At 39.1% G+C, this 14,876-nt stretch overlaps 1 protein-coding gene across 4 annotated transcripts in view; it reads left to right on the top strand.

Annotated features, from left to right (window-relative positions):
• Positions 1-9,870, top strand: part of GHR (growth hormone receptor) — a 227,857-nt gene extending 217,987 nt beyond the window's left edge. For all 4 annotated transcript variants that reach the window (XM_059725203.1, XM_059725201.1, XM_059725202.1 and 1 more), the window contains 4 exons: positions 140-308; positions 2,550-2,637; positions 6,374-6,443; positions 6,719-9,870. In XM_059725203.1, the coding sequence (XP_059581186.1) occupies positions 140-308; positions 2,550-2,637; positions 6,374-6,443; positions 6,719-7,699 (1,308 nt within the window). In that variant the 3' untranslated portion in view covers positions 7,700-9,870. The remainder of the gene's footprint in view (positions 1-139; positions 309-2,549; positions 2,638-6,373; positions 6,444-6,718) is intronic.
• The last annotated feature ends 5,006 nt before the right edge of the window (positions 9,871-14,876 follow it).

Here is a 14,876-nt window from a genome sequence, read left to right as displayed (position 1 = left end):
GCTTACAGCATGACGTGTGCCGTATGTAACATAAAGGCTCCAGGTGAGTAAAAATGCCTGCAGATGTTTACATTTGAACCAACAAGAAATTGGCAACCAAAAACCAGTCAACTAAGCATCCATCATTTTATCCTTGCAGCTAGAACCTGTGTGCTCCACAACAGTTCCATTGTACTCTCTGAAGATGGGACGAGATTATGAGATACGAATCCAATCAAGGCAACGGACTTCTGAAAAATTTGGGGAGTTCAGTGAAACCCTTTTTGTGTCTTTTTCTATGGCTAGTGAAACAGTTCTGTGTGCTGAAGGTGAGTGAGGACAAAGAAGTCTACAATGAAATGAGGATATAACCATTGTTTTGCTTGCCATTGCTTTGCTTGGTGTATATCACTTGGCTACACTAGGTGCTCAGGTGACTGCAGTCCAGTCTCCTTGGTGAGGCTGGTTCTCTGGCACTGCAAAAGCTGTTTGTATTGTGGAATAAGATTAAAAAGTTCAAAAACAAACTCAACAGAGCTGCTTCCCAACTTGGCAGAAATCAAAACAGTTAATTTTAGGATTATAAAAAACAACTTCTGTCGTCCATGCCATACATGCCAAAGTGAGGACAATCACATATCATGTCAGGGAATACACTGAACACAGCAGGGATGAGGAACAGAAGTTCCCATTTCCATGTATGTTTTTACATGTGCGGCCAAATGCACTGAAAAGATGGTGTGCCTCCTTCTTGGGGTCCCAGAGATCGTCCAGATAGTGGCCCCCTCACTCCCACTTTCCTCCCAGTTTTAAAAGAGAGCTTTTTAAAAAGAGAAAGAAATAATGGCTGAAGGGAGCCATCCCTTTTCTTTCTTTCTGAAATTAAGGCAGAGCTTTTTCAGGCCTGAGCTGCAGATTTAGTAACTCTTCCAAATTTGGTGTCATTTACCCTTTAATAAGCTATTTTATTCACTTTTCAAAGGCATTAAGTAGACTAATTCTGAACCTTTCAAATACAGATTCCCAATGATACTTCCTTTCACTTCTTTTATCACCGTTTTTCATTTCAAGTTCATATGAGCTCTTAGCCAAGTTCTGTCCATGTGGCATTGTTCTTTCTGGCCAAGGCAAATTGAGTTAAAATTTCAAGTAAGATTTGCTTCTAAGCACAATATCAAAGAATATTATGAGCTTCCAAATACGTTGTACTAATTGAGTTCCTTTCAGCCCTATTGGTGCATATACCTGCATCCCTCTCACTTCAGTGATGATCCAAGTTGGTGTAAAGGAATTTGTGCATGGATGAGCTGGCATGACTGGGACATGAATTTGTAATTTTCTGCTTAGGAACAAAATGAAAAACTCAGAAGCAATCACAAGTGTGTCTGACATGATTTATTCTTCTTTATTTGGCATTTCTCCAGATAGAACGTAGACTTCAGGCTGAAATTTTCAGCCTTAAGCTAGGCACTGAAATACACAGGTAGACACCTGATTTTTCAAAGAAGTTGCACATCTCTAGGTCCCACTTACTTCAGTGAGACTTTTGGGAGTTCCGTGCATTTTAGAATGGGGCCTCTTTTTTCACTGGCTCTAGATGGATTGAGGTACCTATTAAGTGCACAAGTTAAAAAAAGTTGGCCTAAGAATAAAAAAGCTGAGCTATTAACAGAGCAGGAAGACTGGTGCCTAAAAATACTTTTGTCAAGAAAGTTTGTTTTTCTGTGCATATATAGTATTTTACAACTATAGATAATATTTCTTAGCCATAAAAATGTGTGAGGTCTGAAAGACAAGGAATCTAAGGGCTGCAGCCAGAACAGATTTCTGTGCATTTTGTACTCTCCAGTCACAGCTTCAGTATAATGGTGACGTCATTATTTAAGAAGCATAGCATTTCACTCGTCAGCTTTTTCTCTTCCCTATTCTACAACAGTACTAAAGAGGCTCAAATCTCTCCTTGCACACAGTGATCTGAGGCAGAAAAAAGAAGGAAAAAGCCCTGTTCCCAGATTAACTTGGCATTGCTCAGAGTACAAGTGAATGTCTTCCTCTTGCAGAAAGTAGTGTACACATATGGGCATGGTTTCCAAGGAAAGAAGTATGGCTTGCCTATGGTCTGGCATAAGATGCTGTTACCAACAATGAGAGTTCTGTTTTCATTGAACGAAGCAGTAAAATGTGCCTTCAGCATGGTTTGCTGGCAGTAATACAGATATCATGCTCTGAGAAGACATGATATCTCCCTCCTGGGAGTATTTCCGTCCTTCTGAGTATAAATACTGCTTTTGCAGCCCCTGCTGTCTTTGGCAGGCTTTGGCTTTTTATTGGATTATTTCAGTTTATTTTGCAATGAGTCTAAGTAGATTTATGACATGTAATATTAAAACTTTTACAATTGGAAGGACACTTTTAGCTTGATTTCAGCACCGAATTTTTAGATTTAAGTGGCCAAAAAGTCCATAACATGGATAACAGCTCTTTTGGCATAGGAAAGGGAAGTTGCCTTTAAGGTTACAGCAGAGCTTTGCATAGATTCCTGCCAGTATGATTTTGCTATGTTATTTCAGAAATCCAGTTTCCATGGCTCTTCATTGTCATCTTTGGAACATGTGGGCTAGTGGTGGTGATGTTCTTAATTCTGTTCTCTAAACAAAGGTAAGTTTGTTTAATTTCCTTGATTTTCTTAGGTGTTAATGAGTGACATTATTTAATCAAATCATACATTCATGCTGCCTTTCTGTAAAGGACTTTTAAGTCTTATATTAAATTGACAGTCCTTGCTTAAATCTGCTGTTAACAGGCTTACATAAACAGCAACATTTTAATTTTTTTCTGATTTAAATGCTTCCAGGCAGCCAGCCAGCAGCAAAAAATTGCAGCAGACAAGATCTAGCAGTTAACTATGCGATAAGGAAGCCAATTTCAGAATCTGAAACTGTCTGATCTGGAAAAAACTCTCTGGATTCTAAGGGCATTTTTACACACGCAAGCACTGCAGCGCTGGGCACTTTGAAAAGCATCCAGCACTGCAACACTGACAGTTGTATAAGTGGCAAAATGTGCGTTAGTGCTGAGAAAATGGCGGCAGCTTGCTTTTGAACTAAAACACATAGAAGGTGCTTTAGTTCAAAAGTGCACCACCACCATTTTCTGCACGCTGACGCTCATTTCACCACTTGAGTAACTGCATGTGACAGCATTGCGCACATCAGCTCATGTGCAGAGCAGACTTGATCCATCGCTTCAGAGGAGACTCGATTAATCTGCAATATTTTGTGAGACAAAAAAGTATGTGTATAAATGCCCCTTGATGCTTTATTAAGTACAGATTTTAGAAGACTTAGTATGTAAGGAAAGAGGCAAAAATAAAAGGAGCTTTTTCCTTGAGATTTTTTTAATGGCAGCTTAAACTTGGGTTGAATCTGAATTTTTTATTTGTCTGGAACAATGGGGACCTATCATTGTGACTTTCTCCGTAAGACAACTTAATTGCCAGCCTTTTTTTTTTTTAAGCATAGTGAAAATTTTTACACAGTATCCAAGATGAAGCAGAAACCCACCAGGCGGTTTATAAAGGTCATTGATTTTACTAAACATTGTGTATGAATTTCTACAGTCTAGTTTCATCATATTGATGACTCCTACTCTTTGCAGGTTCCAAAAATCATTCCCTTGATGCTGTTGACTAGAGCTGGGCAATTGACAGTGCATTGTCAATTTGGCTAATTTAGCCCATCTTACTACTTACAGATTTTGTGTAACTAGTTTTTCCATGTTTGTTCAAATGTATCATGCAAACCACTTAAAACCTAACTAAAAGCTGACCACAGTGCATAAATACCTTTTAGAATCTGACCCCTTACCTCCATAATAAAATCCAGAAACCCAAGCTGAGAAGCATAGATTCCCTTTACAACATACAGGGAGAATTAGGTGCTTCAGAAAGAACCGGTACACTGAGCAGAGAGACCCCTCGAGGTAGACAGTATCCCGACATAAGGATGTCTTAAGTTCCACCCTTCTCCAGGTCTTAGGTGTCCTACTCAAGGTGATTCTTCACTCGGGATCCACACTCCTGAAAATTGTCCTGGAGCTACTTTCTTTAAAAAACCTAGCAACTGATGGTGACTGTCCCTTTTATACAGGAGGCTACTGGTTTGAGCACTCTCCCTTACCTCTTCTTACCAGCATCTTTTAAATCCCTAACCGCCAGGGCACAGGCTATTCTAGGTCAGAACACTCTTCCCCACTCCTGTTGAAGCTGTGCCACTGTGCAGAAAGGAATGCAACATTTATTGGGCTAGAAAAAGTGTGTGTGTCTTTTGTTAGGGCACTTAGCCAGCTGGAGTCTGAGCTTCAGTCCCTGCTCTGAGGATTGTGTCTGTATTTTCTCCAATGATTGCTTCATGTAAAAGGCATAAACAGCCCTGGGAAGGGGGTATCCTGATCCTTATTCCAGATGAAGCCCTACCCATTTTTCTGCACAAGAGCACAACTTAAGCAGAAGGGATAAAGAGTATTTTCACCACGTATAGCCTCTAGATTCGTGGTAGGGCTCTCTTACAAAGTCAGACATGTGGGTCTAGAGCAGTGATGTCAATCGCACCCTAGCCGAATCTGGCCAGGCACTGCTCTGATACAGCCACATGCCACCCCAATCAACTGCCCCTATCCAGCAGTGCTGCCCCAATCCTGCACTGGCCCAATCCCATGCGCCCAGATCTGGCCATTCACTGGCATGATTGGGCATGTAGGACTATGCTATTTGGCCCACAGGGCTCCCCAGTGGTCTGGAAATTTGGCAACAGAGGAGCAGCAATTAAAACTGCTACTGCTCCTCACCGCCTAATTCCCAGACCCATGCAGAGCCCCATGGGCCAGATGACATGGCTCCATGAGCTGGATTTGGCCCACGGACAAAGGCACAAGCACCCCTGATGTAGAGGCAATTGAACCTAGCTCTCCCATGTTGAGGGTAAGTGCTCTAAATCACTATGCAAAAGACAGGGACCTCTTCTAGCTGCATTTTTAAATAAAATGGTAATTGCCATTGCTTGCCCCTGTAGATGCTGTGAGAACACCCACCAGTAATAGGGGGAGTAACTCCAGCTGGATCAGTCAGACATAGGCATGCTGAGTATGCTTAGCCAAACACTGCCAAAACTGAGGTGTTTCTGTGCATGTCCAGAAGCAGGACTTCAGACACCTGCTGGACCTTCAAATAGGCAAATAGACATACCTGTGCTATTCAAGGCACCTCCAGAGTTAAGTAGCAACTGAGCAGGTGTTTTCAGGACTGGGATTTTAGACTTAGGTGTCTGCATTTCATTTAAGCTTTACTGTAACCTAAATCTTTTCATGGCAAGCATCAATGAAGTACTGGCTATCGTCCTGTGATACATGAGCTTTGAAACAGAAACTTTGAAAAACACATTAAGCTAGAGCCAGTACTTCATCCATTCACTGACCTATAGGACAAGGAAATGGGCGCATTATACAAAAAGAAGACCAGCTTTTCCCCTCATGGCCACACTAAACATGTTTTTGCAACATAGGAAAACACAAGGAAGGGGTTGTATGCATGCCACTATTAAAGAAAAGCCTGTCTTTTCCCAAAACACAAGATACTGTTCAGAATTAAGGAGGGGTTCCCCTCATATTGGCTACATTTACCATTGTGTAAAGGACAAGTGCAAGAACTATGTATATCCAATTTAATCATGTACAAGCAGTGTGCTGGCTTTCATCCCACAAGGATTATCTCCAGACTGTTGTCATGGAAATTATTTATTCCATCGATGTCTGTTTAATGACTGGGAAAATAGAGGCTTTTGTAGCGAGTCTTAATTTGAACTTAACCTTTTGCAGTAATGAATCTGCATTTTTTATCAGGCCTAAAACAATTTCCTTTCTTTCACCACCTCCCCCTTTCCAATCCCCTATTTCTTATTTAACTTATGCAAGACCTTATCCCAGAAGACACTTCAGGAAAGTCGCTTTGTATATTGAGTAATCCATGCTGACTCATATAAGGTTATTTTTTTAAATTATACAAGAGGGACACTATACATATTTTTCCTAGAATTTACTCAAGAACTATTATTCTGTGAAGTGTAAACTATTGAAAACTAGAGTCCAAATGTGAGAGCTGTACACAAATTTAGTTGGTTGTAACCAGCCAGATTTCAGAAAACCTGTTTCTTATTTTAAATGAGAGTAGTAAACAGCCATTTTCCCCTTCATTATTACTTTGAAATTTCCATTGTATTAAACCCCTTAAATAAATGTAAAGAAAAGGAATGCTAAGACTTTTGAGTTCATTTTTCTGAACTCAAAAAAGAGCATTTTAAAATACTTGGAATTAAAATGCTGTGTTTCATTTTTTTTCAAGGTTAAAAATGCTGATTCTCCCTCCAATTCCAGCTCCAAAGATTAAAGGGATTGATCCAGACCTGTTGAAGGTAATTTTATTTCATGGTATAATATAACTCTTCAGAGCAGATATAATTACAGTAGTGATTGATGAAAAGTATTCTCCCATGAAGAGGGATTTTGCAGGAAAACATCATCACTAGAGGTGCTTAATATTAGGAAAGATGCCAGAGTGTAACAAAACACCCTTTATAACTGGTACCATTACAGCAGCATATTCCTTGGATGAATGCATTACACATGAACATCAGAATGGCCCCTGACTTTCTCCTTTTTCCTGTTTCACCTTGGTTTTGCTCTGTAGAAAGGAAAACTAGAGGAAGTGAACTCCATTTTAGCCAGCCACGACAGCTACAAGCCACAGCTGTACAACGATGACTTGTGGGTTGAATTTATTGAGTTGGACATAGATGACCCTGATGAAAAGACCGAAGGATCTGATACAGACAGGCTCCTGAGTGATGCCCACATGAAGTCTCACAGCTGCCTTGGCGTGAAGGATGATGATTCTGGACGAGCCAGCTGTTGTGAACCAGATATGCCAGAGACTGACTTTAGTGCTAGCGACACGTGTGATGGCACCTCAGATACTGATCAGTCCAAAAAGATAAGTGAAAAAGAGGAGACTCTCTTGTGCCTTGATCAGAAAGATAATAATAAATCATTTACGAATCTAGATGACCCAGCAAACCAGCAACTTATTAGTCAGTCTGAAGATAACCAGTCAAGACCACCTTTTGCTGACAGTATTGAATCACCTAGCCCAGTTCCACCGGTCCGTACCCAGCTAAGCAACCAGAGCTCAGTGACAAATATTGACTTTTATGCACAGGTAAGTGACATTACGCCAGCAGGAAGTGTTGTACTTTCACCGGGGCAAAAAAATAAGACAGGGAGAGCACAGTGTGAGGCCCATACAGAACCAGCTGCACAGTGTCAATCGAACTTCACCATGGACAATGCCTATTTCTGCGAAGCAGATGTGAAAAAATGTATCGCTGTGACTTCTCATGAAGAGGTTGAGCCACATGTTCAGGATCAGAGCTTTAATGAGGACACTTACTTCACCACAGAGAGCCTTACCACTACGGCTGTGAATCCTAGCACAGCAACAGAAGAAGCCTCAAGTTCCGAGATGCCTGTCCCAGACTATACCTCCATTCACATAGTACACTCTCCACAAGGCCTTGTGCTCAATGCTACAGCATTGCCTGTGCCAGACAAAGAATTTATGGTATCATGTGGCTACGTGAGCACAGACCAATTAAACAAAATCATGCCATAGCTTTTCTTTGACTATGTGCATATAGTATGTATTTAATGGCATAGAGTTGGCTTGGGCTTGTATGCTTGAACCAAAAAAATGTTTAAATTTTTTTTGTGGTTCTTAAGCTTTTACCTGAAATGTTGAAGCATACACCATTAATCAAAATATTCTTCTTGTGTACTGTAAATATTATCTATGAATTGTCTCAAGAGACTGGTTAGTGGCAACAGCTGTCTTGTTATTGTGGGTGTTGATTTTTGTGAAACTGAGCATCAAATGACTATGTTAAATGTACAGTAAATCATACTTTTTGAAAAAGCTAAAATCAGTTGGTTTTTGAAGCTTAAGAATTTAATGTTAATTACACTACAAGCTGAGATCTTTATATTAATTAGGGTTGGGAAGTTGACTGGTCAAATATCAGTCAAAACTTGTAAAAAATTGCCAATAGGTCCAAATAATACACAGAAAAAGCACAAATTTTCCATTAAGAAATGTATCAAAAACAATAAAGATATGTCTGTCAAGAAAACTATGAAAAAAGGGGGGAGGGAAGGGGGTGTTGTAAAAGTGCTATAATTTTTGACTGGTCAAAAAATATGCAGTCAATTGACTGGTCAATTGACAATATTTGACCAGTCAATTGACTGGCTTGCAAACCCTAATATTAATAATTGGGCACTGAAAATGTAAAATATAGATGAGAAAGTAAAATTAGTTTGAATAAATACAAATTTATTTTAGTTTATATAAATTAATAAGGATATTTTAATATTCTAGACATAAAGACATGAGTATTTTATATTACACTACACACTGTTGTTTAATTATAATGATCCATCTAAGGAAAGTATTTGCTGCACTATTATAAGAGCTTGTTTCTGCTTTAGTCATTGCAGCAAAAAAGAAAAGATAGTTTTATACAGAGCCATTTTGTACCTCCAAAGAAACCTGTTGAGAAATTTAAAAAATATTATAGCAATGTACGTGAATTGATCGTATCAATTTCTTATGGTTATTATAAAAATATATTACATAAACTTAAATTTTGTAGGAAACTTTAAAATGTGCAAAACATTTGGGCAATTGAACCCATTCTTCACCAGATTCTGGTTAGTGCCAATAATACATTTTTATACTGCAGTAGACACTACAGTCATTTTTTGTTTACCAAGTTCTTTAAAGACCTGCACATACACTTTTATTGAATGGTTTTGAAGAAAACACTCTAAAAACATCAAAATCTCTTGACATGAGACCAAATTCTGAAGTTCTTACTCAGACAAAGCTATTGCTGATGTTGCTAATTTTTGCCTTTAGTAAATATTGAGTAAAAACTGAGAAAGAACCTCAGGATTTGGGCAGCAGTGCACCTCTGAGGTGGAACAGAATTAAAAGAAGTTAACAAAGAAACACGTTAAATACGGTATTGATTTAAAGTCTGTTTTCTTTTTTACAGCCTAGAGAGAGAGAATCTCTCTCAGTCACATTAGGGAGACTTTCAGCAAGCTGTGTAAGGAGAGAAAAGCAAAACTCAGTGGGAGAGCTTTCTTCATTTTTAAGTGTTTTAAGAAATTGAGAAAGCTTTGCAATTAATTGTTATTTGCTTCAGAAGTTACCTTTATAGGCACATTTCATCTTAGCAGAAATATTTTTAGAAAGCAAATGTAACCAGGGACAGTCATTTCCTTTTTTTTTTTCTTTTTTTTTTAAACGTGAATAGCAATCTATGAGCCTAGTCGCACAGACCTTCCTCACACAAAGTTAATTCAGTGCAACTCTTCCTGTGACTAAGGACTGTAGGATTGGACCCTATGGTTGGATGGAATTTTTAAGTGTAGCATGTACTTTATGGTAAATGTGCATTAGACATTCTGCTAATTTGCTGCTACGTTTTTCTAACAGCTACGTTATTTAGTTTCATGTAAATTTTGATAAATGGTAAACACTAATGTAATTAACAGCTACGTATGTGTTTGGAAAAAGTCTCGTACTATATTTCTGTCACCAAAAATAGTTAAATACCTCAATCAATCTCAGAATGTTATTTTGGTACTTTGCTGGTCACACAAACCATTATACAGCCGTATGAAGAGTTGTGTCTTGCGGTTTCTATTTAACTTTCCGTATGTCAGTGGGTTTTTTTTCTCTCAAAGTTTAATAAATTTATTTTCTTTGATTCACCTTGACACAGTGTGTTTTACTGTAGGAGCTTAAGATGTTAAAATGTTTCTGGGGTATTAAGACTTTAACCAATAAAAAGCAAGGGATTTCCATTAAATGGAGCAGAACACAGCCACAGTTGCTTGGAGTGGGAGAATTGCACTCTGTGTTCTCTGTGGTGGGTGAGTGCGTGCATGTGTGTGTGGCCACAAGCATATATAAATGCATATACACAAATGTTGTATACATGTATATATGTAAATATGATGACGATTAAATATCATGCTATAACTTGAAGTTCCCTTTGGTATGTATGCCTTGTCAATGAAACTTACCTTTCTTGCAAGATATAAATTCTGTTAGTGCTTCCTATATTTTTAGCCAACAATACAACAGTATGGGAAAATCTTCATAAAAAAAATGTTGTGACCATTTGGGAAAGCTGTCTGGACAGCTTACATACTCCTGTTAATTATATGGATCTGTCGCCATGAAAATTGTTGTATAATCAATGGATTTCATTTTCCATACAATACTGTGTATTTGTCAGCCTCAGCTTAACAAGGAGAGCTGGAACAGGAGCCCAATAAAGCAGAGAAAACCCTTCCTTTATTCCTAAACACAGATTAAAACCCACCAACTCCCTATCACACCTACCTCATGCCTCGTAAACAATTAAACTAGAAGTCAAAAGGCTTACATGCCTGCAGCAGGCTTCAGATGAAGGGTTTGTCCAAGTTGTGGAGGGCATATCAGGTGACCGGGATGGCCCCTAGGGAAAGGCACTAGGACTGTGACCTACAACTTGCAGAAGAGAATGCCAGATGGAGGCTCTTCACCCAGAAATAAAACCTAAAGGTACCAAAATGAAGATAAAGCCTTGTCTGTGCTGACACTTCATAAGCTTAAAACACCTGAGGATGAGTGGCCAGCAGAAGCTCAGGCTGCCAGACATGCCTATTTGACTGTGGGCCTGATCCTTCTCCCTTTGAAGTCGTTGGTTGTTTTGCCATTGATTTCACTGAGATTAAAATCAGATTCTGTGATCACAAATCAAGGAGTTAGATGTGTAACTATTGAGATTATGTACCTGCAGCTCAATTATGGATGTTTAAAAATGTGGGTGCACTTCTTTAAGTAATGAGGTCAAAAGATGGATTTTACTGCTGCCAGATGATTATTTATATTCCTATTTTGTTTGGAAGAACACATCTGTAATCCCTGGAAAGAGCTCTGTGAATATTAAAATATTAGTTTTATCAGGTACTCTTATTCAAATTGAATCTTAGCCCCAAAGTAATATATGATTCACTGTATGAGTGACAGAATCAGTCTATTTTTAAGTGGTTGAGGAAAAGCAGGGCCAAACATACTAAAACTGTTTTTCCTTCCTGAGTTCTTCTGCATGTAAGCAATACCCTAAGATTATACAAAAAAGAGTGACTCTCCACAGAGAACAGCTGCAAAAAAACTGGTACAGTTTTGGACTAGATAGTTCAGTGTGCTGAGTATTTTGACACAATTGTTTTGAGAGCAAAGATTAACTTTTGGATGTTTCCTACATTAAATAGCTTCAATAATTCAATATTTTTCATGAGTCTTTTTCCAAATGCGTAAAAGTCAGCCACTTAATGAAATGTTACCTGCCTGGATCCAGTGCAGACAGAAGAGAGTATTATGCTGTATTCAAAGATGCAAGACAGGTGGGTAAGAACAGAGCAAAATTCTCTTCCTTAAAACTAGCCAGGAGTGAAGGAACTATGTGAGACTGCAGAGGTCTACTGGCAGAGCAGAGTGGTAGTAAGTGAAAGTTGTGTGCTCTCCGTCGCTTGCTCTTGAAGCTAACAACAAAATTATGAAAGGATGTCTGTTCAGTGGTTCTTTAAGCATAGGTAGTAAACCAGTTAACTGTATGCTTAGTCTATGCTACAAGGTGTACCAGCATACCAGTGTCAGGTAGGAATGTAAAAAGCCTGCAGCCCCAACCTGCCATAACAGAAGCAAAAGTTTGTAGGCTGGACTGCTAATCCATTTGTTTGCTCCTGCTTGCATATTTTTTCCAAAGACTTAGACTTCAGTCAAAAATTCTTTTTGACAAGCCAAGGAACTAAAATGGCTCCTCAGGATCAAGTAAAATATTGCTTTTCTCACTGAGAACTCCAGGTGCCCACAGACTCAGTGTGTTCCTTTCCCTCCACTGTGGGCATGTCTACACATTCATTAATGCACCTTAGTTACTGCACATTAAGTTTAATACTTGTATAAACAAGTACTAAATGAATGCGCAGTGACTAGCATTACTGTGCAGTAGCACCGGCACACACCTTTTTAGTGACGCTACTGAGCAGTATCCTAATACTATTGCGCAGTAGTGTATTAGCACTGTTTGTGCTGTGACATGCTAGTGCACAGTATTATTAGGCTTCTACATAGTTAGCATCTTGTGTAGACATACCCTGGGTTACTAATCTTCTCTTAGCACGAAGTAAACACTGATGTTACAATTATGTGGCAGAATATCAGAATCATGCCAGATTGATGCATTAGAAGAAGGTGGAGTCTGTAAACTATTGGGTTCCTATCCCTACTCCCAATCACTTTCTATACTTACCTTAATATAAATTGAAGTCAAGTAACAAGTTGTACTTGTTGATTCATTTTAATTCAAAGGCATGGGTACAGGCACTAAAAAGACTGTGATATTTACATTTGTAGGAAAGTTTTTGAGCCTAAATTAATCATTCTTGTTGTAGGGAGATAGAATGATATATATTTTAATAGTCTTCACTTGCTTTATACTCCCACCCACTTGCTTAGTTCATTCTGGCTCACAAAACATTCCTGCTGAGTTTACAGGAATGTGCCATTAATACAAGCAGTGTCAGAAACATAGTTCATGGTCTACTTCTTCCTTACCAATAACCCATTACAAATAATGAGACACACATTTTGGTAGGTATTGTAATGCCACTGAATTTAGCCCATCCATTTTCAATCTACTAATATTTCACTTTTTGTATTACTGGAGCGGAAAAAGAAGGATTAGGTCATCTTTCACGAGGCAAAAAGAACACGAGTAAGAGGAAAACTTGCAGAGTTGGAACAGAATGCTTTTTTAACATAGCTAACATAAATCAGCTATGTGCTGAAATTTTTCTTTTTTGTGTGATGAATCTAATTAAAAAGATAGATTCTCACACCTCATCTTCTGTTCTTATTTCTTTTTTTCCAAAATCTATTCATCTTTAGATTAAAGGGACAAATATGGATCATGGTAACATTCAGGCAGCTTTTCACTGAGGAGTTCTGATAAATGTTTTTTTTCATGTATATATGCACACACGAATGTTTTCCTCTTCAGGTAAATGTACATATGAAACAAGATGGTGAACAAAAACGAAACAGATGCACAATGAAAGAACACAATTTATCACACAAAAATACAATGGACCAAATGCTGTGCTGATTTATAAGAGTTTGCCAGTGCAAAGTATAGAGTCCCAAATATTTTCTGGAGCTGCACTTCTTTTGTTTTCATAATGTGTTAAATCACCTATTGCAGATCCTACTTTCTTTGTTGCTGTATAAATATTTTGGATGAAGTTAAAATCTAAGGAGACATTTTCAATATTTCAATATTCTGTTTCACATGTGGTTAAAGCAAATAGTCATATTTACTCTTCTTGCAGACTTTCATTTTGGTAAATACTGTATATATTTTAACTTTTATTGAAGCATTTTTCTGGAATGATAAAATGGGGAGAGAAACAATAATAACAAAGTTCACATCCAGGATCTTTCCTGATTCAAAGGAATTTCAGATGTTAACTATGGTGTTGTATTTGATATAATTGGAACTGAAAACATGCTTGGGGATGCCACCTCATATTCCTCTATGATTGAGTTGTTTCTCTGGTACAGTTGTTTGTAGTCCTATTAAGGTCCAATTGTTAGAGGCCTTTAAAGGTAAGACTAGTGCAAAAGGCAACTGTATGAGCAGAAAATATCACTACATTTCCCCAGTCTTTAATACCCTTTGACTTAGGCCATAAGAGGTATTTTTTCCTGAGACAGATAACAAAGAACACAACAATTATCTTAGATACTTTTCATAGGTTGTGAGTGTAGTGCCACAACATACACTTCTCTAGCATGTGTTAGATTAGTTGGATTTTATCATCCTTTTTTCACTAGTGCACTAAAATACTTACTTTTCAGATCATGCATTTTTTTATTGACCAGAAAGTAGCTTGACATGCCTTACCATAATAATTCTTATCCATTTTACTGGATAATTTCATTTTATGTGACCTTGGGTGCATCTACACAAGACATTTAACTGCACAGTAGTGTAATTTACTGCACAATAAGTGTGCGCATGTACATGTGCGCATGCTTACTGGACAGTAAAAATGCTTAATTGCAAGTAAATGTGCTACCTGCAAATTTATTTGCAATTAGTTACTGCGCAGTTACGCACATGTAGACGTTATCCAGGAGCAAGTATGCTCCCAGGTCAGCCCTGCCACTAGGGACCTGGCCAGAGGTCAGCCTCAGGTCTCCAGGCCAGGATCCTTTCCTACCCTAGGGCTGGGCTGCCTCTATGGCAGCCCCTGCCTCAGGCCTTTAAAAGCCTGCAGGCACTCAGAGCCCTGGGGCACACCACCAGGGAGCCTGAGACCATTCCAAGTCCCTGTGTCCCCCCTGGGCAGGCCATAGGCCAGCTGCCCTAGCCTGCCTGCATCTTAGTGCCACTGCCTGGTAGTGCACTGTTGCACAGCTGCCATACCCACACCGTCCAGGTCTGCAGGCTGTTGTAGACTGCTGCAGGCTCCAGCCAGGCTAGCCAGGTCCAAGTGCACCTGCCCTCAGCCCACCCGCAGCAGCCTGACCCAAGCTCGCAGGTGCATTGCAGGGCATTGCCTCTGCCACACAGCTGCCAGTCCCATACTGCGCCCCTGCGTTGGGTGCTGCAGGCAACTGCCCGGGCCCAGGAGCACATGGACAGCCATGTGGGGGCCCAGAAAGTCAG

Source organism: Alligator mississippiensis, chromosome 3 (genome assembly GCF_030867095.1).
Source record: "Alligator mississippiensis isolate rAllMis1 chromosome 3, rAllMis1, whole genome shotgun sequence".
NCBI lineage: Eukaryota > Metazoa > Chordata > Crocodylia > Alligatoridae > Alligator > Alligator mississippiensis.
The sequence above is the reverse complement of the archived record's forward strand: the minus strand, read 5'-3'. Positions and strand labels throughout refer to the sequence as shown.